The sequence below is a fragment of the Castanea sativa genome, chromosome 1, assembly GCF_040712315.1.
Source record: "Castanea sativa cultivar Marrone di Chiusa Pesio chromosome 1, ASM4071231v1".
Taxonomy (NCBI): Eukaryota; Viridiplantae; Streptophyta; class Magnoliopsida; order Fagales; family Fagaceae; genus Castanea; species Castanea sativa.
Genome location: NC_134013.1, coordinates 80,162,649 through 80,189,542, shown reverse-complemented (window position 1 = coordinate 80,189,542; position 26,894 = coordinate 80,162,649). Strand labels below are relative to the sequence as shown.

The 26,894-nt window shown below is 34.0% G+C and overlaps 1 protein-coding gene across 5 annotated transcripts; it reads right to left on the bottom strand.

Annotated features, from left to right (window-relative positions):
• Positions 1–200: 200 nt before the first annotated feature.
• LOC142614579 (protein ENHANCED DISEASE RESISTANCE 2) lies at positions 201–25,623 on the bottom strand. Of its 5 annotated transcripts, none has more exons than XM_075787135.1 (23): positions 25,155–25,568; positions 22,671–22,745; positions 22,293–22,346; positions 22,043–22,108; positions 21,699–21,757; positions 21,165–21,241; positions 20,502–20,624; positions 19,435–19,469; positions 17,752–17,852; positions 17,567–17,662; positions 14,306–14,370; positions 13,747–13,818; positions 11,821–11,991; positions 9,791–9,996; positions 9,595–9,661; positions 8,720–8,895; positions 7,709–7,810; positions 5,646–5,693; positions 4,667–4,810; positions 4,470–4,565; positions 3,592–3,693; positions 2,606–2,692; positions 201–360 (listed from the first exon to the last, which is right to left on the bottom strand). In XM_075787135.1, the coding sequence occupies exons 1-23, from the start codon at positions 25,374–25,376 to the stop codon at positions 292–294; spliced, it is 2,313 nt and encodes a 770-aa protein (XP_075643250.1). In that variant the 5' UTR covers positions 25,377–25,568; the 3' UTR covers positions 201–291. The 5 variants fall into 5 exon arrangements, 4 of the variants coding, with proteins under 4 accessions (XP_075643250.1, XP_075643264.1, XP_075643257.1 ...); XM_075787149.1 differs by lacking the exon at positions 201–360 and adding an exon at positions 1,457–1,595; XM_075787142.1 differs by lacking the exon at positions 201–360 and adding an exon at positions 2,043–2,069.
• Between the last annotated feature and the right edge of the window lie 1,271 nt (positions 25,624–26,894).

Genomic DNA, 26,894 nt, shown 5'->3' with positions numbered 1-26,894 from the left:
AATTAGGCTCAAGCTCGCGAAAACGTTTAGGATTTCAGTCCAACACTACTAGGTATAAAAAAAAAAAACCTTAACTACATTTTCACAGATCTGAGAGACTTTGAAGATGTTCTTGTGAGATCTAAAAGGTATTGTGCCCTCCTCTTTCAAAGTCACTACCGGAAATCATTCTCATACCATTAGAACCGGTAGATCTGAAGTTGCTGCAACAAGATCAACAACTGCAACCTTTAAGGGTGGTCTTGGAGTCACAAACCGGATAATTTGTGTTGCTAAACCTTTGAGTGAGATTTAAAAGTCACAAACGTGGGTATTTGTGCAAAGCAAATCCAAAAGAAAAGGAGTTTGTGGATTCGAAACTTGCACGTGGTCGTGTCAGTAAATTACTACTAGAAGTAGCAATAAATTTAAGGTTAAATATGATTGTAAAAACTTCAATTCTCTATAGTAGATTTGGTTTTACCTTGAAGATAGTTAAGTCAAATCCTCCCCAAGTTTTTACCTTGAAACTGCTGGTTTCATTGGTTTTTCTGGGCAATCATATCGTGGTGTTTTTTATTTTCCGCTACTTTGCATGATATGATTTACTATTGTTTAATTTAGATCTAAATAATTAACCTAAGTAACTACTTGGCTAATATATTAAGTCAAACAATCTGCATTAAGGAGTCTAAACAAACAAACAGGTTATTTGGAAGAATCTAGTAGAATGGAAAGCGAACAAATAAATTAACTAAAAACAAAAACAAGGAAAAGAACAAGAAAAAGAAGAAATAAATAAAAAAGACAGCCAAAGTCTCATATGGGACAAGAATAATGGCATTAGTTAGTAGAATCAACTTTAGGTCACTGCCTTGGTGTTGTTAACAACAGTGACCAAGAGCTTTTCACATAAACCTATTCACTCATCCAAGTAATCAAGAACTAGAAGTATGGTGTGACCGTATGAGTTCCAAACATCTTATATATATGGGCAAATACACAAATTATGCCTCCATGGTGTGATCTCATGCTCCACACCTATTGCTTTCTATTTGTCTAATCAATATGAAGCTATTGAGAGGAGTTTGAAAAGAGCGCCAAGGAGGAGCTTATGATGAAAGGAGATGACATTTGGTCCAAGGACTACTGTTAACCATTTTATATATATATATATATATATATGCGTGTGTGTGTGAAAAATTGGTAGGTTACCCATGCACCAAATGGGTCTTAACCCTATGACTCACCTTCCATTCCATTATTTAGGAAGAAACAAATGCCTTTTGAGCTAGAGCTTATTGGTGATAAAATTTTTTTTTGATAGGTAATCAGAAAAATATTATTAAAGAAAATAGTAAGGAAAAATACAAGTTGTTCATGATGATGAACAACAAGAAAAGGATAAAATAAATTACAAAAAAAAGAGGGAAATTAGGAAACAATCTAAGAGAAAATATAAACTCATAGAGAGAGGAACAATCAGTAAAACCCCAACAACGAGAGCACTCAAAAAGACTACATTGGCATAAAACCTTTTAACTCTTCCAACGGCTTCTTAGTGTCCTCAAAGGAACGGCGATTTTGTTCCAACCAAGTAATCCACATCAAGCAACCTAGAATCATATTCCAAATATTCGAAGTATGATTCCCAAGCCATTGATACTAACAAAATAATAATTACGCCACCGATCTTGGCATAACCCAATGAATATTGAAAGTCTAAAGCATAAAAGTCCATAAGGTATATGTAACAGGACAGTGAAGGAGGTGGTCCATCGACTCCCCATCACATCAACACATACAACGATTTGCCAAATAGTGACCTTAAAGCATGAGATTATCTAAAGTAAGAATCTGACCATGAATAGCTGTCCACAAAAGGAAAGCCACTCGCTTAGGCGCATTTGGTTTCCAAACCCCCTTCCAAGGAAACACAGAATTATGAGCACCCCGAATCGAATGGTGGAAAGCCACTAGCTTATTGGTGATAAAAATTAATCCTCACATTCATCATAAAGCAATTTATCAACTCCAAGTTGGCCCTAAGAGCAACAAAGTTAACTATTTCCTTTATACTACGTCATTTTCTACAAGATGGAGTGAAGGATACAAAAGATAAAAAATTTAAAAGCTAGATGGTTGGCTGCAGATTTTATAAAAAAGAAAAAAGAAAAAAAAAGCCTGAATGCTGATAATTAGATGGTAGATGCAGGGTCGTATAAGATAGCTTGTACAGTTTTGGGTCTCTTTATAGGCTTCAGAAACTTATAATTAGTTAGATTTCCAGTTTGCAATTTGCCCTTTTGCTTCCTTGGAAGCCTTGGGGTTTTCTTCTGTAAGTTCTATAAAACTATCACACTAACCTTTCCAATAAAATTCATATGGAGTACAACCAAGAGAATAAAAAGGAAACAAAAAAGAAGAAGAAGATGAAAGCTGAAAAAATGGACCTATGAAAGGTTTCTGTTTATAAATTATTAAATATTAAATGTCAAATCACTTATGTGAAGGAAGATTCTACACTAAACTGGAAAACATTGGAAAATGTACACCAATAATAGTAATGGCATTAACCATGACGAGTGAGATGACTAAAGAATTTCGACATATGAAAACCTCAAACCTCCAAATTTACAGCAGAGTCTGGCCTCAAACGATTTAGCCGAACGGTACCGAGAATGTACTCAGGCAACTCTGCCTCTTCTTTTGCCTGCAAACAAAGAGCTGTCAATATCTAGTTGTGTATGACATGCATGTATGCTTAGTTAATTAAAAAAGAAATCTAGCTTTGGTGCATCAATACATTATGTCAACTGATAAAGAGCTCCATACTATTTTTCGTAATTGGTAATTTCTACTCACATCTTGTGGTTCCTGAACTCATAACCTCAACCTTCACCCCATGCTTAAACATGGAGGATTTTGAAAATTATGCACCTAGTTGCTATTGCCAAGATTATAATGTGATGCAGCAATAGGCACAAAATGTATTTATGACAAAGTAAGACCAAAGAATGATTAACTAACCTTTGTTTCAATCAGACACCTAAATTATGTACGCATTACATATCTTAACAGCACAAGAACATTCATGATATATTGAAATCACAAAATGCAGACCTCTATTGAAATTACAAGATGAAATCTATTAAATGTTTAAAACCCATTCACAATCTCAAACACACAGCACAAGAAGAGAAAACCTTTATACAAAGGGGAGAATACAATTTTTTTTGCAAATATTAGCTGCAAAAAGGGACAAGCTGTTGGAAAGTATGACTCACTTTCCACATATTGAAGATAAAATCAAGGAATTGATTGCTTGGAGTAAATCACGGGATTGGCACAATCAATTATCTTGATATGAAATTCAAATTCAAAATATGCTTGCACTAAATTGATAGTTGACCTATTTTCAAATTTTGTTAATCCCAATATAAATATAGGTTCCAATGTGGTGTATTATCAATCAAGAGATTGAAACAAGTAGCCATTTGGCTTTTGATGTTGTAGATGTAGCTCTTAGTGACTGAACCATTTTAATCCGTTTCATACTTCAATTTTTTTTGTTTCTCTTTATTTTCCATAGTATTTCAAATTTTGACAAACCTCTATCAAAATGGCAAGGTCAACAACTATGCTTGTGACATATCCAAGAACAAGGCCGATGACACTCCTTGCTACAGAGGATGATCCAATATCCACATCAATCTGCATGATAGGAATTTACAGTCATTTGTAAATTTAAGAGGCATAAACAGCAACCCGCAGAACAAGCACAGTGTGTGTAAAAGCTTGCATTCCAACCAATATAATTTGGAGTCAAACTTAATGTGATGTACATTGCTTGCCCTAATTTATATGATGTTATTAGAATATCATTAAAAGGTGTCTGCAAGTGTGTGGCAAGTTATTCACAAAATAAAATTTAAAAGAGTACTTGTTAGAGACTGCTAGAGAGGGGACAAAGTGGAATGATCTTGAGATAGTCACACCAGATCTTGGGTTTCACACCCAACATCAAAATTGAGCAAGACATCAGATATCACCATAACCTGATTGTCCAAGTATTCTCAAAACAGAACTATCTTTAAAAAAATTAGCTTGCAATTTGGATATATTGCAATATCCTGATTTTTCAAATCAATTTGAAAAATACCATGTTTTAAACTCTAGATCTTATATTGGGTAGAGAATATGCACTTCTGATAGCATCAAGCAACAACAACAACAGAGAGAGAGAGAGAGAGAGAGAGTAAATGTGTTAGTGGCCAGAAAGAAGGCAGGCCATGTTGAAATGTATACGATAGTACTCAACCTGTTCTTTCACACAGTTTGGCAATACTAAATAAAAATGTATACTGGTTTCAATCATTTCACAGTACTTGACATCCCATTAACACATACACCCTGTATAAATATATTAGCGATAATCAGCATGCCTAACACAAAGACAAGATAAAATAAGAATACTTGGGTAGTGTTACCTCCAAAAAGTTGTCTTGTCTGAAGTATTTGCAGGTTACAGCTTTCCCCAATAAGCAAGCTTTTGTTCCGACTGCACGCTTGACCATCCAATACCCCTGTACTACTCAAGAAAATATTAGCTGCCCAATGACATCAAAGGCAAAACTGATATAAGCCAATAAGATTCAATAGAAGCTTTATACTTAGCATTCCATACCTCAACAATACTAGGAATTAGTTTAAATCTGGCATCCCGAAACATGTCACTTCCATCCACAAACTTAGCCAGCAAAGAACTTTTATTTAATGGTCTGTCTGCAGCATAGTAAAGGACCAAACTGTAGTTTGGTTTAGCAGGGACCTGGAACAGAGAAATTAAGATACATTATCCTACGTTAAAGATTGAACTGGGACTTACAACACCAAAGAAGATCATGTGCCACGATAAGATTTATATCACTAGATATCAGAGGTTTGGTCATGTTCAGAGGAGAGAGACTAGTGCAACGGTAGGAAAGAGTGAGTTGATCCAAGTTATGGGAACAAAAAAAGGTAGGAGAAGACCAAAAATAACGTTAGTTTAAGTAATAAAAAGGACATGTCAATTAAAGAAGTAATGGAGAGTATTACTTCAGATAAAATAAAATGGAGGAAAAAAATACATGTAGCTGACCCTAATTAATTTGTTAAGGATTCATAGCTGACCCCAAAATTTTGGGACTTAGGTAGTTAGGCTTTGTTATAGTTGTTATGGTAGATGTCATTCCTAAGCAAAAACATTGAGAGGAAGACTAGCTGAAAAAGCCCATCTCAAATTTATCTCTTCTTTGTTCTCTAAACCTAATTGAGCGAATATCAGCAACTAACATGTTTACATCAATCATTCTGCTTTTAAAAAATTAGCTCAATGTTCCACTGAATCTTCTGTTGTATTCTACACTCAGGCCCACATTTATTCCCCATCACCACCTAAAACAATTTCAGGAAATTCTTCAAATAAGTTCACCATGCATTGTAGAAGCTCAGATTGTATTTTGTAGAAAAAGTACTCTGGTGTGAAAATTATAACAGAAAAACTGCAATCAATCTTTACTGCTTCATACAACTAGAGTATGCAAAGATCGGTAGCTTTTAGTATTGCACTGGTATTATGTGTGAAAGGAAAAAAGGAGACTCGAAGGCATTCATTCGCATACCTGGAGGTTAATGACAAGGATGAATGGAAGCTTTTTCCCAACTCCTGACTAGAATTGAAAAAAGGAAAAGTTAGTCACACAAGATTTAACAGATTACGAATCAAGAATAACAAGCTCAAATACTCTAAAATATGTCCTGAAGTCTAAAAGAAACATCTTTTATCTCCAATTTGCCATTCATTTTGAGTTTTGCTAGATCCACACAAAAGATATAATTGCTATATATGATTTGGGAAAAGAAAAAAAAAAACTAAATACTTCGAATTTGAGAATATTCCAACAATTCTACTGTAACATATATAAAAGTATGTAGGTTTCATAAGAATAAGATATTATTTACTAATGGAACCAAGTCAGATATAAACTGCCTTGGAGCTGGCCACAACTGTTGGCATAGTCTGAACTATCTTTTACACCACATTGACTGAGAGTATGTCGTACTCTAAAACCATAAAAGAAATAAAAAGGCAAAGGAAGGTATATGTGTATCCTTCCATTAATCAACTTTCAATAGATGGAAATGGTAAAAAGGAAGTCGCAGGAATAGAATCAACAAGAAGACAATAGTTTTCTGTCTTTTTTTCTTTCCTCTTTTTGACTACTTTGTGCCTTTCATGAATATTGTAGTGTCTTTAGTAAACTTTTTCTTACCTATCAAAAAAAAAAAAAAAAAACAAGAAGACAATAAAACTGGGGAAGTAAAAAGAAGCAATTGAAACTTTCCAAGTGGTGTCCTTTGTTAGCCTACTATTTATTATTTATTTGTAATATCCAGTTAAGAGAGAGTATATAATACAGGCTTAAATCAAGTGGGGGCTTGTACTGCCTCTTCATTTGTTAAAAGATACTAAGCACATTAAAATAATAGGACATGAATTTAAACTATGCTACCCACATAAAGGCCCACGAGAGCTTTTGGGAAGCAAGAAAACATTTTTGGCCAATCACACCAAATAATAGCTTAAAATTTAATGTAGCTATGTCTTTTCTTGAAACTGGCCATAATTTAGGAAACAAATACTCCTTCAATGTAAATAAATGCAAAAGGGTGACTTGTGTTAGTTGCACTATCCACAACATTTATTTATTGGTAAGTTACACACTCACTAAGTGGGTTTTGAATCCATGAGTCATGACCTCACCCTCAACCTTACTCTTGCAAGACAAGGAAGTGCCATTTGAACTAGAGCACACTGGCTTGCACTATGCACAACATGAAACACTGAAACATTTCCAACTTCTTTTTTCTTTTCTTTTTTTTCCCAGATAACGTAGGGAACCTTTCTAAAGCATTGGCCCTTAGACTTGCCTATAGCTAGTAAAACCTATAGGCAACTGACATCACCGACCAAAACTAGTCATTGGGTAATCTAGGGGCAGTCACCCTTGACAGGCTAAGCAATTTATGCTCAAAAAAGAAACCAAAGACCAGGCTGGCTAAAAGGGGATTAATGATTGCTCTCCACAAACAAACCATGAAGACTAGGAACAAAAGTTTCATATAATTTCAAGAAGCATTGTAGAGCCCGGACTGAATGGATGATGAAGAGGTGCTGGGAGCTATGGAAATTTGGTGGGCTGCCCACAAGGCCAAACTATAAGGGATTCAGTTGATTGAAATTGAAAGTGACACTAAGCTTTTGATGGATCCTTCTACTGAATTATAATCATTGACCAAGCTGTACTTGTCTAAAAAAAGAAACAAAAGACCAAGCTAGGAAATAGCCTCCTAAATAGAGGATATTAAGTAATTGACCAGCAGCTTTGATAAGTGTTCTTTCAAGTGGATTCCTAGAGCAGCAAATGCAGCAGCACATGTGTAAGCCAAATGGGCCTTGCACTATTTCTAAGTCTTTTCTGGATGCTCTCAAATTAGATGGCTGCTCTATCTTGTATATTATGTTGCAATGAATTTTCAGTTTACCTAAAATATAAGGATCTAACTTCATATAGTTATGGGTGGTTAAAGGAAAAAAAAGAGTAAGCTTAAGTTTTGCCATTTGTGTCAGAGTTAGCCATCATAATAATATGAAAAGCAAATGATATGATAACCATATTTCTACCTGAACAAGAGACCTGGGATGCAATGCAATCCTATCTATGGATTTGTCCACTTTGAACCAATCAACTGCAATGAGCTTGAGAAGGGGATCTCCTCCCATTACCTGAAAGAGTTTATCAATTAACTAAAAATTGACAGATCTGTATATAACTTACAGAAGCAGGTCAGACATCATTTTTGCCAAAATAGTAAAATGCTTGTTTAGCTTTCAAAGTGGCAACATATTTAACTATTTACCACTATATTTATCACAGTTTACAAAGAAACATATAGCCAGAAAACACTAACAATAAATAAATTGTACAACAGAATACATAGAACTACTGATATCAAACAGGATTCAAAATTTTGGAATCACGTTCAATTCTCAAAGTAGGATGCAACTCCACTCTAAATAATCCAATCCCTGAACTGAATAAATATATTCCACTCTTCCCGGAAAATCAGGCAACTAGCTTATATGATTTGTTCATAGATATCCATGCTTCATGTGCATTGTTTTCTTAACACCTCCAGAAGATGCCTTCATATCACGAGTACCAGATAGAACCCAAAACAATCTGGAATGCCAATTAAAAGAGGAAAAAAAAAACTAACATAGACCCTTAAAGTCAAACATGATTCTAATAAGGTCAAGAGCTTGACTGCTGAGATCGAATTTCAACACAAAGCACAGAAAATCTGTGAACTTTAGTCGATACTATCAAGTACAAAGGCTGTCCAAGGGAATGGTCTGTTGCAAATCAGTCTGTGATTCAGAAAGTGGTCTTAATTCATAGATAAATTATTCATGAAGTTGTATTTTTGAAAGAACTAAACCTAATGCTCTGGTACAGAGAAAGAACAACTCCAAATGGGCAAGGGTTAGGTGAGCAGCGTTATATGGAGAGCAGATCAACTGCTGTCTATATCTTAATGTGCCATAACAAACTACAGAACACAGTTAGACAAATGGACTAAAACATGGTTGCTGAAACATGAACATATAACTCAAAAGAAGAGCACAACCCACCTTAGAATTATCTTTTAGGTAAGTTTTTCCTCTGATCATAAATCCCGTACCACTTGGAGAAGCCCAACAGTTTGTGTCTGTGCCATCCTTTGCTTTGTGCAAGGAACCATGACACTGGGTTGGATCAATGCTGATAGGAGTTACAGTAGGGTCTAGTTCCTTATTTGCATCTGGAGCTGCATTGAGAATAATAAGTACTTTAGTCTTGAATTCTTTGCAATGGAAGGGGAAACAGAAATGAGAAATTAACTGCTTTTGGTTTTTAAGCAATTTGCTACTAACACAAACAACATTAATGCACAAGATTTTCTTCATTACTAACTTCATTTCCTAAGGCATTTGTCCTCAAAGGATATAAAATAGTTCACAATGTGAGTAGAAATTCACAAATATGACAAACAAACAAGGAGCATCGTATCAGAATAATCAACGGCATTTAACCATAATATCCCTTAGATGAATTAGAACACCAATCTTCTCTGCTATAAATGAAAAAGGTAACATGGAAAAAATAAGCAATGCTTTTGCTTAGTCAGTCTCATCTAGGACTACATGGGAATATTGGACTTCGGCATTCTGCTGTAATAAGCATATTTTGAGGTAAGAGCCTTGTTATGGGTATAAAGCTAGTGGCAAAAGACTAAACTCATTGTATACCTATATATATCAATAATATGGTATATGTTAGGGTTAAGTGAACTAACCCGATACATATGTTTTCTCCAAAACAAACCTAAATGGTAATTGACTTTAATGTGAGAACAATAAAAAACAAATGTATAGATATTTTCTATATACGACTATTGACGACAATATGCAGAGTAGCATAACTGGTTGGTGCCCCCTTTTCAGGTACAATTATTTGTAAAGTGGACCTGAAGTTCGCTTCAAAGCTAAGCCTGCGATGGCCCATGAGACATTCTTCAGCTTCACTTTTGATCCCTGGCAAGTTTCAAGGGAGATATTACATTCTGGAATCTGAAAATGATAGCTTCTATATGCACCAGTTACATTCAATCAGACCCCAAATGTAATCTATTTCTGATGTAAAAGAGGCAGAAAAGGGAAAACCTTATTGTCATGTTCATCACTGTCGCTTTCTTCATCTTCTGAGGATGATGATGAGTCAGCAGCAATGGCATCATAAAACTCATCCTGCACTTCTCCATCCTCATATTCACCAATGGGCACAGAGACATCAGAGATTTTTGAATGGACAACTGTGGTGGCAGATTCCAAACTGAGAGCTGGATTTGCTCCAATATATTCTCTTAGACCTGACCATCCATTAGCAAAAAATAAAAAAATAAAAAATAACTACCATTGCAACAAACATCTCATCGACAAATTGTGCAATAAAACTTCATAGGTTCATTATGATTGTTGAGCTATGTTGTTCTCAGTATTGCTTAACAATAAATAGACTTAATAATAAGACTAATATCTTCATCATACCCTCTAATTATTTTATATAAATAAATAAATTTCATTAATAAATAAACAAAGAGAGAGACTTTGGTATACAGGTTGTATAAGAAAGATACAAAAACAAAAACAAAAACAAAAATGTCCTTGTTTTTTATCAGTAAATAATCCAAAAATCCCAAATATTCAATATACTACTCCCATCTAATTTGGACAAATCTGGACTTAATTCTGTCAAAAGAAAGCTCCTGCCACTCAAATGTCCATCCATCTCTTTAATGCCATATTTTCCACGTGACAGATGTTGGGACCATATTCCAGACTTTGTTTTTAACATTTTGTACAAAGCAGGTTTTCTACACCCATATTGAAGCAAAGAAAACACTAACTTAGGCATAATCCATCTGACACCAAATACCACAAAGATGAAGGCCAACAACTCCTTCGCAACTGAGCAATGAAGCAACAAATGATTGACTGGTTCGTCATTTCTCTTAGACATCCAACACCAATCCACAATAATTCTCTTCCACTTTATTAGATTATATAAAATTGCCTTCCAAGGGAACATTTGACACAAACCCCTCTCATGGCTTCATAGAACAAATGAACAATAAAAATACAATTGCTACTCAACTTCCACCTATCAAAAAAAAAAAATTGCTACTCAACTTCCATACTTTTTATCAGCCTCTCCAATACAAATCCTAATTGAATAAAGCCTCTTCATCTGGAAACATTTTAATATTGGCTGTTATGATTTTATTGGGTTTATGGATAACTGATACCAATAATACCCAATATTGATGGGTGATACCGATATAAAACCTATAACAGTTTATATCAGCGACATAATGGCCAATGCCATCTATTGCCTGCCAATACTAGCTGTTATCCAATAACCTAAGGTAGTACCAACCAAACATAGGTTCAGCACAATTCCATAGCCGTGAAACTTGTAACCCCTTATATAATTCCCATTACGCCCAATTCTGCAAAATTGTTATTGATACCTTCCAAGTCCATTACTACATTGTAATGCATAGTGTAGAATTAAACTCAACCACACTATTTAAGTATAAAAATGGATTCAGTTTCAGTGCTTGAAATAAGTAATCTAAAAATAACTGACATCAACACAATGGATACCCATGCTTAGATTAGCAACCCAAAAGTATATGTGATTCACATTTCTCTTCCTTTGTTATGGGATTTATTCCCCATGACAATTTGAACTGTTCTCAAATCATTCTACCAATGTGGCAAAAAGTTCTTCAGCATCTTGTCTTCCAGCTTAGTCAAAGATAAAGTAGTCTGCAAATGCTACACAAATCAAGTGTGCATTTGTGTAAACCCATGTTGGAAGTATTGCTAATGTGATTTAAAACTATTTGAGATCATGGCAATGATCTTTTCAAGGTCAACCAGATTCTAAACCATTTAGGTTGGATTAATGTTGGTGCCACATAAAATGGCACAACTTGTGCCACAACTCACCCACATGGCGAGTTGTGAGTGGTAGAGGTGTGTTCCCACATGGACCCACCATCACACATCTACCACTCACAACTCACCATGTGCGCGTGCTGTGGCACAAGTTGTGCCATTTTATGGGGCACTAGCATTACTCTTTGGATTGTAAGTTGGATATAAGAAGAAATATTAGATAATCACACCTGCCACTTGGCACAATAGCGCATAAGGAATACTCTTTTCAAACTTTGAGCAGTGGCTTTTCGTCCATCTACACCAGCCTGAAGAATCTATCTCGAACATTTGAGTCACAAGACATCTTGGAGCATTTGAAACAATGGGCGTGTTTAAATTTCTGATCTCCCAGGTAGATGCTACAGTGTAAAACAAAGGAAAAAAGAAAGAAGAAGGGAAAACAAGTTAATAAAGGTGACTATATTTGATTGCTAAGTTACACAAGCACCCAATGGGACTTGAACCCATGAACTAACCCTCCCCCTAGAAATTATAAAGGGAGGAGGTGCCAGTTGAGTTAAAGCTTGTTGACTTGTCTGTTAGACTTGATACTCAATATCCACTAATGAACAAGAAATGAAATAATAAAAGAGTTCTCAATTGGACATGAACAGTTACAATCAAAATTCATAAAACAAGCTTGCTAGAGTTGAAAGACAAATAGTATGCATAAAAATTCTTTGAGAAATCCATGAAAAAACACAAAAGGGGCATGACCCAGGTAGAGGGTATTATACAATAAAAACCCAATAAATTTTTTTTTAAAAAAAAAAAAGCAAAGAAGAAAAAAAAGAGAGGCAATAAAAAAAAAATTGATAAATTAAATTGAACAGAAATCTCAGAAACTCATCTTCAGCTAGTGTAGAAAATTAAAACAGGACCATTGGAGTTTTTTGAAAAATTATGAAAGCATGAAATTGAAATATGAGAACCTATAAAACATGATAAGATCCATGGGTTTGCTTTCAAACATTTAACAAATGACCACGTACCACCGATGCAAGTATATTTTTTTACAATACAAAGATGTTAACATATAAGAATTTTTTTTTTTTCTGGAAAATTTTTAAGATTTCATCTTCTATACGAACAAATAAAAATTTACTGAGAGACTATTAAGGGTTTATTTTTTTAGCTTAAAATGCTAGCTTATTTTCATCATCAACTTATATACAGCTTTTTTAAGCTTCACTTCTTCCAAGTACAGCCGTACTTTGACGCAAAAAAAAAAAAAAAAAAAGCCAATGAAAAATAAGCTCATTCAAGCCCACTTGAAATAATTCTGAATACAGAAATGAGCTAGTTAGAGAAAACAGATTCCACCACTAATCCTACCTCTTTTTTTATTATTTTTAAATACCAACGACAAATTTTGACTCTTAAGTTTATGTGAAGGAGAGTGAATATAATGTCAATGAGCTTTAGCTCAAATGCCACCTCCCTTCCTTGTAAGAGTAGAGTGGAGGGTAAGGTTTGGGTTCAAGATCCACCAAGTGTGTGTGTGTGTGTATAACTTACCAATAAAAAAGGGGGAACAAATATATCGTTATTATTAAATAACAGTAAAAAGGTTTCAGTTACATCTGGTCATTGGTCTGGGTTTGAAGAAGAGAGAGAGAGAGAGAGATACAACAGAAACATAGAGGCCTACAAAAACGGAAAAAGTAAGTCTGAGCAGACTCGGTGGTTGGATCATCAGATGATAAACTCTTAATTTTACAACAAACATCTGCTCCTTTTTTTCCCATGAAGCCTTAAGACAGTCCATGGTGTGCTAGATGGATCCTCATGCATTCACAACATGCATCCAACTTCCAACTCTAAAGCAGAATTATCTACTACACAGTTATAACATAGGACTGATTATAAAAGCAACAACCTAATTGAATCCTTCTATTAGCTGGAAGCAAAAGTAAGTGAAAATTTTCAGAATGTCATCTTTACATCAAATAAATAATGTACCACTGTAACTGACTAATTTGTTAAAAAGTAGAAATTAAAATTAAGTGGCAGTACATATTGAGTCTTGGAAAAGAAACAGACAAGTCAATATTGCAATTTAAAGCAATGTAGACATTATATATGATTTTCAATAATTCAACAAAATCTCTTACGGTTGATTTTTGTACGTCGATAACCAGATCTTGGAGGCTTCTTTTTATGTACAGCTGGACGTTGCAAGATTGCTGCATGAAAATATGCATTTCATATGTCAGCCAAATACAAAGGCAAACAAAAAAGTTATGTCACCTCAGGCTCAGGCAATTCAAGTTAAGAAATTTCACTTGCTTTCAGTTGAATGCTTCATGTAAATCATTTAACAGTAGAGCCCATTGGCTTGTGGCAACTAGTTGCCATAGCAAGGAGAAATTTTAAATTCTGAAGCATTTCCATTTAGAGAGCCAAAGCATCTCTTTAAAAAAAAAATTAAAAACATAAATTAATCCTAAAGATGATTAGTTACCATCCATTCTTCCTTTTTTCTTCATTTCCATGCATTCAAAAATAGCATGTTATCGTAAAACAATCTCTGAGTGAAGCAGTCCAGTATCAAGGCCAACAGGATTTTTAAAGTAAGCATTAGAGATGTTTCCGATAATATGAGCTATGCAGACCATACCCACAATATTTTTGGAATCATCCTATTGCATATATGGATTCTTATTTACTTACTATATGTTCCATCTTGTCCACGAAACCATTGCCTAGAGAAGACAAAATCTCTCTTAGAATGCCACCTACCATTCAATATCACGTAACAAGTAAATGTCACATAATGATAGAGAAACAAAATGAAGTAAAGAAATTAAGTGAAGCAAGTGATATTTATCAAAAAAATCCATTATGGTCTCGATTAACATTAAGCATCAAACTGGGGGGAAAAAAAATATATAAAAGCATGAATTCACTACAAGAGTGGTAAGCTTTGAATGCCGATGACTAAGAACTACATATAAGGAAACAATGGCATGCGGAGCATCGATGGTATTGGAAAAGGCATTAAAGATAGAACATAGGACCTTTAACAGTGGAAAGACTGATTGAACGAAGTTGGAAGACCTTCATGGTATATAAAAAGAAGAAAATGGTGGAGTTACAGGTTCCGTATGGAAAGGAGGAGGGTGGAATGCTACCATGGATGATCAAATGAAGACGGAGGAATTAAAAACTGAGATAGAGAGATTAGCACAATTGGAGGAAATAAATTGCAATAGAAGTTGAGAAATTTATGGTTTGTGGAAGGGGATTCTAATAGGCGGTTCTTTTATCTTTTGGTCAACTGACAAAAAAATGTCAACTTAATCAATAATATTTTTCGATAATTCGATAGTTGGGGGATAAAGGGATTTGAACCCTGGATGTTTTTGTTAGAAATACCAGGAAATGCCAACTAGTTGAGCTACAAGATTCTTGGCTCTCATCAATAATATAGAAGTTGAAGGAGTCATTCACTCAAAGGAAAACAAGCAAAGGAGGCAATGGTGGGTTTTATAAAGGGCTTTACGCTTAACAAGCCAATTAGAGACCTCAAGTGGCAAGATTGCAAATGCCATCCATTGACAAAGAGACTAAAGGAGTATGGGAAGTCTGTTGGAAAGAGAAGAAATTATCAAAGCAAGACAAGGATGGTGAAAGGTACTGGCTTAGACGAGTTCAACAATGGCATTTTTCAAATAATGCTACGGAATTCAGGAAGCTGACAACTTGCTGGATTTTCAGGAAATTTGCAACCATTTTGAAAAATCATTGAATATTGATGTAAACAGACCTATGGATCTAAGTGCAATATTGAGAAGAGAACATGCTCTTGAAAGAATCAGTTAGTGCTAGCCCTGTCAGCCTAATTGGGAGTGTGTATGACACCATTGGGATGGTGACAAGGTACTGGTTTAGACAAGTTCACCAATGGCATTTTTCAAATAATGTTATGGAATTCAGGAAGCTGATAACTTGCTGGATTTTCAGGAAATACACAACCATTTTGAAAAATCATTGAATACTGATGTAAGCATACCTATGGATCTAAGTGCAATATTGAGAAGATAACATGCTCTTGATAAGAGTCAGTTAGTGCTAGCACTGTCAGCCTAATAGGGAGTGCGTATGACACCATTGGGATCTACTTTTAAGGCTTGAGCAATATAGAACACAATAATTTAGACAATGAAGAGGAGGCATGCAGGATGGAAGAAACTTTATATTTCTAAAAGAAACCGGGGGGGGGGGGGGGGGGATGAATTGCTTTTATAAAGAGTATTTTATCTTCTGTTTCTATGCAATTTATGTCACTCTGTACTATGCCCATTCGTGAGGGGGAATGGGGATGCAAAATATTTTATCTAAATCAGATTAGAGAGAAGTTTGCTCACCACTCAAGGAAGGTGATTGGGGGATAAGAAGCTGGGTACATTTAATCAAGATTTACTAGGGAAGTCACTATAGAGATTTGCCACTGAAAGGGAACAACTATGGAGATACATTATCTGAATGATACAAGGAGACTCATGGGGTGTTAACAGAGGTGGTTAGGAGCTTGTATGAGGTAAGTTTATGGACAGTCATCAGAAGAGGGTGGGATGTTCTTTGAAGAATGTTAAATGTACATAGGGGATGGCACATGGATCAGGTGGTATTGTTTTTTGTCTTAATGATATGTTCCCTGATTTGTTTAGATTGGTAGATAAGGGTACTTCTGTTTGCTCTTATTTTAGTGGTGGATGGAGTTGGAATCCTCACTTTTCTTGACCTTTCCAAGATTGGGAGCTAGAAGCTGTGATTAGTTTCTCTGATTTCTAATACCCTTGCTTTCCACAAGGGCAAGCCGATTATTAGACTTTGTGGACATTAACCAAGAGCAGAAAGCTTGAAGTCTATTCCTACTATAATATTCTCAAAGGATCAGAAGTTTACATCCCATGGTGTACATGGAGTGCTAAGGAACCTTGCAAGATCACTTTTTTCCTGCTTGGACAGCAGAGTTAGGTAAACTACTAACAATGGATAATCTTCAGAAATGTCACATTATAATTATTTTTTGATAGGTAAAGCAGAAAGAATTTAATTACTCTAATGTCACATTATTTCAAATGATATAGTTTTAGTTGATGAAACCAGAAGTGGAGTTAATGAAAAGTTAGAAATTTGGTGAGACGCTATAGAATCTAAAGGCATTGATTAAGAGAATGTAAGTTTAGTAAAAGTAGAAACATAGATGAAGGGGCAGTAAGACTTTATGGTCAAGAGATACTAAAGAGCGAGAACTTTTGATATCTTGGATTAGTAATTCATAAGGATGGAGAGATTGAAGAGACGTGAATCATAGGATAAGAGCAACGTGGATGAAGCGAAGAAGAACATTAGGAATATTGTGTGATCGTAGAATACCTATTAAGTTAAAGGAAAATTTTATAAGACCTGTTATGCTCTATGGTACTGAATATTGAGCTGTTAAGAAGCAACATATTCATAAAATGAATGTAGCTTAAATGAGAAGATGAATAAGTGGAAATACACAGAAAGATAGGATTTGAAATGAGGAAATACACTTAAAGATAGGGGTGACCTCTATTGATGAAAAGACAAGAAGTGTCGTTTGAGATTGTTTGATCATGTTCAGAGGAGAGCGATTAATGCATCGACAAAAAATAGTGAGTTTATTCAAGTTGAAGAAACGAACAAAGGTAGAGAAAGACCAAAAATAACATCAGTAGAAGTGGAAAAAGATGACATATCAATTAAGGAAGTAACATAGTGTATGACTTCGAATAAAATAGAAAGGAGGAAAAGAATACATGTGACTAACTCGGACTAATCTGTTAAGAATCCATAGCTGATCCCAAAAAATTTGGCACTATGTCATTGTTGTTGTCGGGGTTATTTTACTTCGTAAAAAAATTTTAAAAATAAAACATAATAGCCATCTTACAACAATACCGAGTAAGAAATTTTGGATCATATATCCCATAGACAACATCATAGTGCCCATCAATAGAATCTATCAACTCCAAGTCACCTGTCAACATATCCCACCTGCGAAGAAAATTATTTGAGTCATTGAAGTTATATACAATGTAACCATCACTCTTGAAAACAATATAAGCACAATATAAGCAAATTACTCGTATCTCTGGTGTCGCTCAATGTTTAAGATCGCTTCAAAAACAGTATCTGCAGTTGCATCAACAACACCAACTGACTTCACAAGAACACCTTTACCGCTCTACATGGAGCAAAAATAATTAATGCGCTACTTGAGGCAATACAATGATAAAACTTGAATTACTTACTTTGGTTCCAAAGAAAGAAATATTATCAAGTTTCAATCATAATCATAACATAAATATGGAGAATATTATGCACAAAAAATCCGTGGAACTATAATTTCTACATGTTAAACATGCAGACTGAAGATTAGATTGGAAAATTAAAAACAATGATGTACTTGTTGGTAGTTCACAGATCCAGGAAAAATTTTACATAAACAGAAAGCTAAGGATATGCAATTCGTATATTATTAATTCTTTCAAAAACATAAAGAAGTTGCAAATTGTTAAATTTTAAATAATTCAAAAAATATGAAAGAGGAGAAGAGGTTGGGATAATTCAAGACACAATTTTGCCAGGGGAAGTAGTCAATAGACCGCAATAATTTTTATTTTAAGCAAACGTTTATGAAAGATAAGGGTTACAACTCAATACACATCAAATAAAACAAAATATTCATTAAAAACTAATTCATTGAAACTTTTTTTTATCTATTCATCAATATATAAATTTGAAATAATGTAACAAGCCACCATGTTGACTTATATATGAGATAATAAATGAGAGGCATCAGTATGTCAAAGAATAACTTTCATTTAGGCTTTCACAAGGAATGGGGTCTTTAAGGTGAACAAGACTTTTGAGGTTTAAAGACAATTAAGTAGCCCTTATGTACTATACATTTTCTTCAACTTATCATCTTCTAGGTTTCACTTTCAATATAAAAGAGGAATTACAGTGTATTCCAACAGTCACTGCAGTTAAAAATTATAAGTTTATAATGATGCACAAAATTGGGTCCTATCAAAGTTAATGGCAACAGAGAATTTGAGTAGAGTAGAACAGCAGCTCCACTGTAGGTGAGCATGCAAGGGGATTGTGAGAAGAAATTGTAATTTAGTTACCCCATTTTTCTAAAGTTAATGAAAACCATGAGACATTTGATTTTAAAAAATAATGACCCTAGCTGTAAGAAAATTAGATTTGCATTACACATTTATCATAAACTTCTCATTTTCTAGATCCGAACATATAGCAGCCAGAAGAAATGGCTTATCAAAAAGAAAATGAAATCTTGCAGAAAGTGGTGCATCTAGTGTAATTACTGAAGCAGGAAAGTATCCCCATGTGAATCAGAGGTGATTTTCTTTTCCTTTGTATCTGGTCTTCTTTTTTTCTTGTTGCCTACAGTATCTGATCATATTTTTTGTCCAAATATCATAATAAATTTATTTGATTCTTTAAATGCCTCAAGCCTCTGTTTGTTTCAACTGAGAATCTTTCCAGGAGATATTGTTGCAGTAATGAAATTCAATATTTGGGAAAGAGTGTTATAATCCCTAGAAGCTAACTAAAAACACGTGATATAGTTTCCCCATGTTTCATGGTAAAATAACAATCTAGATAAGCGCAGATTTTTTTCAAGATCTATTTCCCAGCAGAACCAACTAAACTACAACCATTTTTAAAGTAGTATGAGAACTGACGTAATAATTCTTATCCCAAAGAAAAAAACAAAGTGATACAATAATAGATACCTGGGAGTCAGAAACATCTTCAAAGATTCTAACACCTGAGGGGAAAAAAAAGTTTGAAGAAGGATATCAAAAGACCCAGCCAAAAAAACTTTTCAACCATGCAGGACAATTTTTCTCAAAAAAAAAAATGCAGGACAATTATTTACACATTAAATCCAATAGATTTAGGTAAATGCCTCACTTTCCCTTTCTCATTAGCCCATACACAAATTTGTTACTTTTCTTTCAACTCTAAACTAACATTATGTTGTGACATGTGCGTGTAGGTGTGTGCACAACTGTGTGTGTCAAATTAATATACATCTGGGTCTTAATCCTTTCTCTTTCAACATACTACAGAAGGATGTTATCTAAACTTGCATATTGTTTTCTTTTCTAGTTTGCAGAACTTGACGTTAAGAAATATATTGAACAATAAAAATAGAAATATATTTTTTACCAAATGGTCCAAATTTAACTAAAGAGGTAGTAAATTTTACCCAAAATTTCATCGAAAAATAAAAAATAGAAAATCACATGAATGTGTATACTGTATACATACATACATATATAAATAAATATATATATATATATACACACATACATACATATATATATATATATAGATATATATATATATATATATGTAATATGTGTGTCTGCATATCAAAACACTTTCACATACTATCTTCAGCCATCACAACTTAAGCTTTAATACCCAAGATCACAATGACAGACACATTCAACAAGCCTCACCATTTCGGCAACATCAGATGAGGCAGATGAGGCTTGAAATACAACTGTACCTAAACTGTAGATCCCTAGCTTGTGACTCACACACAAAGCCAACTCACAGGAAGGTCATAGAAAGATATTGATCATCATCAGTATTAAGCTAAACAACACAATGAATGGTGACATTTGAACACATTTTTGTATTGATATCTAAAATAGAGTACAACAAGGCATGAAATCGGTTGAAGTATACTGGATATACACTCTACAGCTGCCCTACGCACTACTCAAATGTACAAAGAATCCATAAAATCTAAGAGATTAAGAGATGAAACTAAAATGAGAGAAATTACCACTAATTGTCCGCACACATTTCCATTCATTTGCCTCAATTGCATCTCCAGTGTCCCCTTCAATGTACCCATCTGGCCTACCAGCACCCAAGGTCGACGATTGGCGCAAAAGTGTCTCTGGACCTGTAAGTAACAGAAAGAGAAAATTTATGCATGAGTACTGGTAAGTAATGTTTCAACTCTAAGAATATTTAATATTGATACGTACAATCATGTGTTTTGAAAAACCATTTGATAATTAAACTAATCATACAAAATACTAATATGATAGAAATCTACATTGAAACAATAGTATATCACAAGGAAACTAGGTAACAGTCACAATTATCAAGCATAAAAAGATCAATGTGCACCTTCATTTGACAATAAAGATAGCATAAACAATATGACATGAAGATTTGAACAGAATTAAAAACTCTAACAGCCTATGGAAACGTCTAGTTTTGTTTTTATTTTTTTGGGATAAGTTAAATATCTTGCAAATGTAAGTTCCAAATGTCAGTCTTTGTAATTAAATTCAAACTCCTCCTTTGTGCCAGATAAGGAACCACAAAGAATTTCTTCAATATTTTTTTTTGATAGGTAAAGAATTTCTTCAATATGAAAACGTGCAAAGTACATCACAAAACATAATGAAATTGAACCATGCACATGCAACTTCACCTTGCCCAATTCTTATAAGCTCTTTCAACCCATGTGCATACCGCCTCATTCTAGGTCGATGTCCTTCCAAGTTGATCCTTTGACAGTATAATAAGGTTAAGAGTTATAAGACAAGAACAATTGTGCAAGAAAATATCATATGTCAAAGAATGCAGAGGCTTGAATCAATCAGATAAAAGGACAACTATTGCCCCTGTAAGGTATGCATACATACAGTACAGATAGTATTAAAATGATGATCCAAGCATCGGTCATATATCATATAAGATAACATCAAATCCAAACCTTTATCCTAGACTACTTCACAATAATATTTTTCTTATGTTGTACCATCTGATTATGGAAACATCCCCTCGAAGAGAAAATGGTCTCAGCTTGTTTTTCATTTTAACAGCACAATCTACCACATGGAATCAGCTGGAAGTTTCCTCTCAGTCCTCACTTAAAACAGTTCAAAGATTTTTTTGAAAATTAACTCAAGCCAATTCAAGTACTTAGGTAAACTGTATGATCAATTTAGGAAAATAAGCATACTCTGTCTCCATGTTAAGTTTGTTTCTGGTACTACCTCCTCTTGAAATCTCATACTCAGCCTGCCAGAAACAAAGTTTCAGTAAAACGAAGACAAGAAAACTTGGCAAATTCTGCAAGAGTGAATTTTCATTGTACGCTACGTTTTCAATACTTGAATAACAAAGTTTCACTTTCACATCACAAGAACCACCAGAATGTTTAGATTTTCCTCAGAAAAAGTACAACCCCTATTTGATTGCAGTTGTCATTGCTGAAGAGTCAAGCCAATGCTACAAGGAAAAGCACTGCCTACATTTTTATAAGTTCACTATGTTAGCCCCAACCTTCTAGCTGTTTTCTCATACCTGTTGCTTGGCATGATCAAATGCCTCCATCCATTTTCGAGCTTCTCCAGCTGAGCGGCAAGCAATCTTGAAGGAAAAAAAAAAAAAAAAAACCAATCAATTGCTACTCATGTCCACATAAACGATAAAAAAAAGAAAAAGAAAAAAAAAGGGAGATTCAAATATTTTTAGATTCATAAGCTGAATTGTTTTTTTGGTTTTCAATTTCTAAATGAAGTTCTCCAAAACTGAAAAACATGAAATAACTTACTTCTCCCTTTTTCATCTCATCCAACCGGTTGCAAAACCTTATAACATAAAAATCCTACCAAAAATAAAATTCATTAGCAGCATGCACAGTCAAATAAGATGAAAATCTATATTTACCAATGGTGAAGGGGACATATAATTTTTTTTTTATCAATAAAGAAGTAAAAATTTCATTGATGGGAGGAAAAAAGAGGCTGCGGTACACAGGGAGTATAGTACAGAACACTCGAACAGAGAAAAGAAAAAACAAGTCAACAAAGAAACATGCTATCAAGAAAAGAAAATAAATTTTAACCACGGGCAGGGGAAAAAGAGAGAGCCTGGTTCCATGCGAATAAGTTTCTCATGAAGAGGACAAATAAATCTATGAGGTCCTTACTCCTTGATTGACTTTTTGACGCCCTAGCTCCTCCACCATAAGTGTAGGCCCTACAACACCCCTCCTAATGGGTTTCTGCACCAAGAAAATATTGAGCATAAAGTTCAAGTATCAAAAAAAAAAATTAAAGAAGAAGATCTTACTTGTGGCAGTAGGACCAATGCTATAAATAAACAATGGCAATATTATGTCTCTATACAAAAATAGTATGATGATTTTCTCTCTCTTTCTCATGTATGACAATTTTAAGTTCATAATTGTATTCAACAACCAAGAATTATTTAATAAGGAGAGAAAAGCTTTTTATTAAGTGGATATTAAAAATAAAAGACAGACAAAACAAAAACAAATGCAAAACCAGCTATTTGCAAAGGCCTGGCCAAGTCAAAAACACAGAAGCGACATCCAAAGAGAAAACTAAAGCAAGATACCTATCCAAAAAAAGAAGCAAGATATAAACCCTAATAGAATCCTCTAAAATGAGAGTGGCTTCTTTGCAAGATAATAAGAATCATAATTATACTTGTTAAAGATGAGTAGTAAATTTCTCCTTTTCCTTTACGGTGTCAACACAGTGCAAATTGTTTAACTTGACATTATCATTGGGATTTTGTCACAATTATTAGTTCCATACTAATACACACTACTCTAATTTAGATTAAGTTGATAAGAACTACTTTTGAGGGGGAGATTTAAGTAGTAAAACTGAAGTATTCTTTCTTAAGATCAATTTATGATTGGGGTGGCTACAAGTTTACTGGCCTCTAACTTTTAGGAGTTTTTGGAACTTCTGAATCACAGACATTTTCTTTTCTTTTCTTTTTTGGATATGTCTCTTGTATAAATCCACTATGTACTAAATTTGAAAGCCCTTTTTTGCACTTTCTAAATGAATTTTATTAATTGTCAAATAATTGTAAAAAAATTAGGGCATATATCAAGTATTAAAGATATTTGAAATATTTTTGTAGTTAACCCACTGAATAAAAAATTAACTGCAAAAAAATTTAGGGTCAATTATAAGAGTTCTTTTTTTGAGGGGGGCTCTTTGCAATTTTAGAAGCTCATGAGCAGATAAAGTAGAAAAGAACAATTAGGGGAAAGAATAACTTTTAGAATGTGGCCACTGTTTATGTGGTTATAAAACAAAATGACAAACCCTCATAGTCCCAAATCTCCTTCAGATTGCTGCTACTTGAAGAACAAGAGAAAAGGAGAGAGAGAGAGAGAGAGAGAGAGAGAAGAAGAAGAAGAAGAAGAAGAAGAAGAAGAAGATAATGAGGAAGAGAGAAAGTGATCTATAGAAAAGTTGACACAAAAAAGGGTTTTTAACTTGTTATATTTTGAGAAATGTTTTTGATAACATTGATAATGAGGTGATTACACAAGGTTTTCAACCTATGAAAAGTGAAAACTTCACAAGAACAATAAGGAGTTATTGGTTTGACCAGTTTGGTTCAACTTATTTTCATCCTAAAAGGAAATATACTGTTTTTTAAACTATAGTTTTGCACAATAACTCTCTAAGTTTTTCTTTTTAATTATTTGTAATTCCTTTGGATGCTTTTTGTTCATCATTGTGAACATTAAGTAATTCTCTTTTTCGATAAAACTTTATTACTAACTTATCAAAAAAAAATTTATTCAAATGCACATACAAACAATTCGTCTAAGTCTTAACTCTTGTCTTTTATTTACTTAAGAGTTTGCACTGCCACTGAGAACAACCCTTCTAATGCAGCTTAAACTGTACATCAAATAGGCACTCCAGCTCCAATTTCAACATTTCATACACATCTATGATCTATCATAGTTTGTCAACAAACTAAATTCCCACACACGCAAATTTCCCTTAATCAAAATTCAAACATTTAAGGAAAAAAAAAATTAAAGAAAGAAAAGAGAAATGCTACTACATCCATTACATTTTCACACCAAATCATAGGTTGTAGGTTGTAACTTGTTATTGGTTCTAATTTAAATCTGTAACTTAAATTATTTTTTTGCCTACTCATGTAACAACCAATAACAATCTACCACTTAAAGATTTGTTATGAAAGTGTTATGAGAACGTTGAGCTGCATATGGGTATGAGCATAAATTGCCTAAACCCGTCAAGGGTGAATTCCCAGGGACTAGCTGACAAGTGGTTCTAGCGTATGAGGGCAGTTGCCCGTACGAGTCCAAAGACTCTTCTTTTATAAAAGTTACCTACGTTATCCCACCAAAAAACAAAAAAAAAAAGTAAACCAAAACAAATAAATCAAGAGCCCCACTATTCTTCACTCAACTTTGCTAAAAATTCAAAAACCTCACCTCAAAAAAATTCCCAGAATAGAAGTTTTTAACCAAAGAAAGAGACTAAAGAATCCGAATTTCTTGTGCCCCTATATAGGTAGCTACGAAATATAGATACATAAAAACTATAGTCTAAAAGCAATAGTAAAAAGAGAGAGAGAGAGAGAGAGAGAGAGAGAGAGTTACAATGCCGGGATTTTGGTGAGGATCACGCTTGTACATCTCGACATACTTGCCCCGAATGAAGAGAAAGCGTAGGTGACAGTACTCGTGGCCGATCGAATTGACACCCAGATGGTAAACCCACCCGAAATACTCGAATCTTCCTTTGTCTTCTCCTCCGCTTCCACTTGACCCCTCCGATCGCTCACTCCCATTCTTCACCAACTTTAGCGGCGGCTTCTCCATCCTATGAAATCAGCTTCCCCCAGATTACCAATGAATCCAAGAAAAGCCGATTCCAGAGGAGATAATAGATGAAGAGCTGGTAATGAGAATTCTGATGAGATATGACCGTTTCTTTGAAAGAGGCACTGTTGCGTTTTTCTCTTCTATCTTGTTCTAGCAGGCTTCGTTTATGTTGTCTCGTGCGTGAGACTCGTCTTTGTTTTTTGTTTTTTACGTTTTTCAATGCCACTCAATTTTATTGTTTATTGTTTTTAGTTTTTAGTTTCTCGTTTTTTTTTTCTTGGGCGAGTGCCATCATTAATGAGTCCTGTACATAGCCACGTGGCTCTGTTGGTTTCAAACTCAGTTACTTCAGTTAAAATTTTCGTTCACAAAACTAAACTCTATTGTTTTTTTTTTTTTTTTAAAGAAACAACTCTATTGTTAGTATTCTCAAAAAAAAAAAAATATTGTTATTAGCATTAAAATCAAATTGATGTCTTTACTTGACCTAATTGGAGTCATTATCGTGCACTAAACGTAGAGATGGTAAAATTGGACATGACTCGCAAACTTAACACAACACGACACGACATAAAATTAGCTTTGGGTCGTGTTAAAGTTGAGAAATCTTGAGCTTTTTAATAAATATGTTAGATTAGTATGGACTCATATATTCAGATATTCATGAGTTGACACGACATGAACCTGACACATGAACACGAATAACTACCCATAGTTAAACGTGATAAAAATTGTATCATAGTTAGGGCATTTGTATTAGTTTTTCTAAAAAAATTTGTCTATTTAGAGATAAAAATCTACTTGTTTTATTTTATACAAACACTCTATAAAAATACTTACATCAGTTTATGTATTAATCATTTTTTAATCATTTTTTATTATTCCATCTACCAAGACACTCTCTCAACCTTTTATGGACATTAAATAAAGCTAAGGGAAGAGAGAGAGTGTCTAATGAGGGTGTGAGAGGACGAGGAGGGAGGAGAGAAAAAATATTTAAAAAATAAAATAAAAAACTACATTAACCATGTATATTTAGTAAGTTATTGTAGTACAGTGTAATAGTTTTTGAACAAAAATGTATAAAATTAACCATTTGTTATGCAAGTTCATTAAACTTATTGCAAATAAACGGTTTTGCATAATTTTATACACACCTCAAAGATAAAATCACAATTTTTATTCGTTTGCATGTAATAAATACTATTTTTATTTTATGAATAATGTTAAAAACACAACATTTTTCATAATTTTGACCTCAACTCACAACATGACAAATTGTGAGTAACAAATTCATACCTCCACTCCTTACAATTTGCAACTCGAGTTGTGACAAAATATAAGAAATAAGTTGCAGCAGTAACATTACTCTTATTTTATTATTACATGCTTTTGTCAACGGGGCAAATGTGGCAGCTGGACATGCAACGTCCGCGTCAGAAGCAGCTGGTGGAGTTTTTTTACGTCTGATGTTTTTACGATGTTGATGTTTTTTTTTTTTTTTGGTTGGTGGTG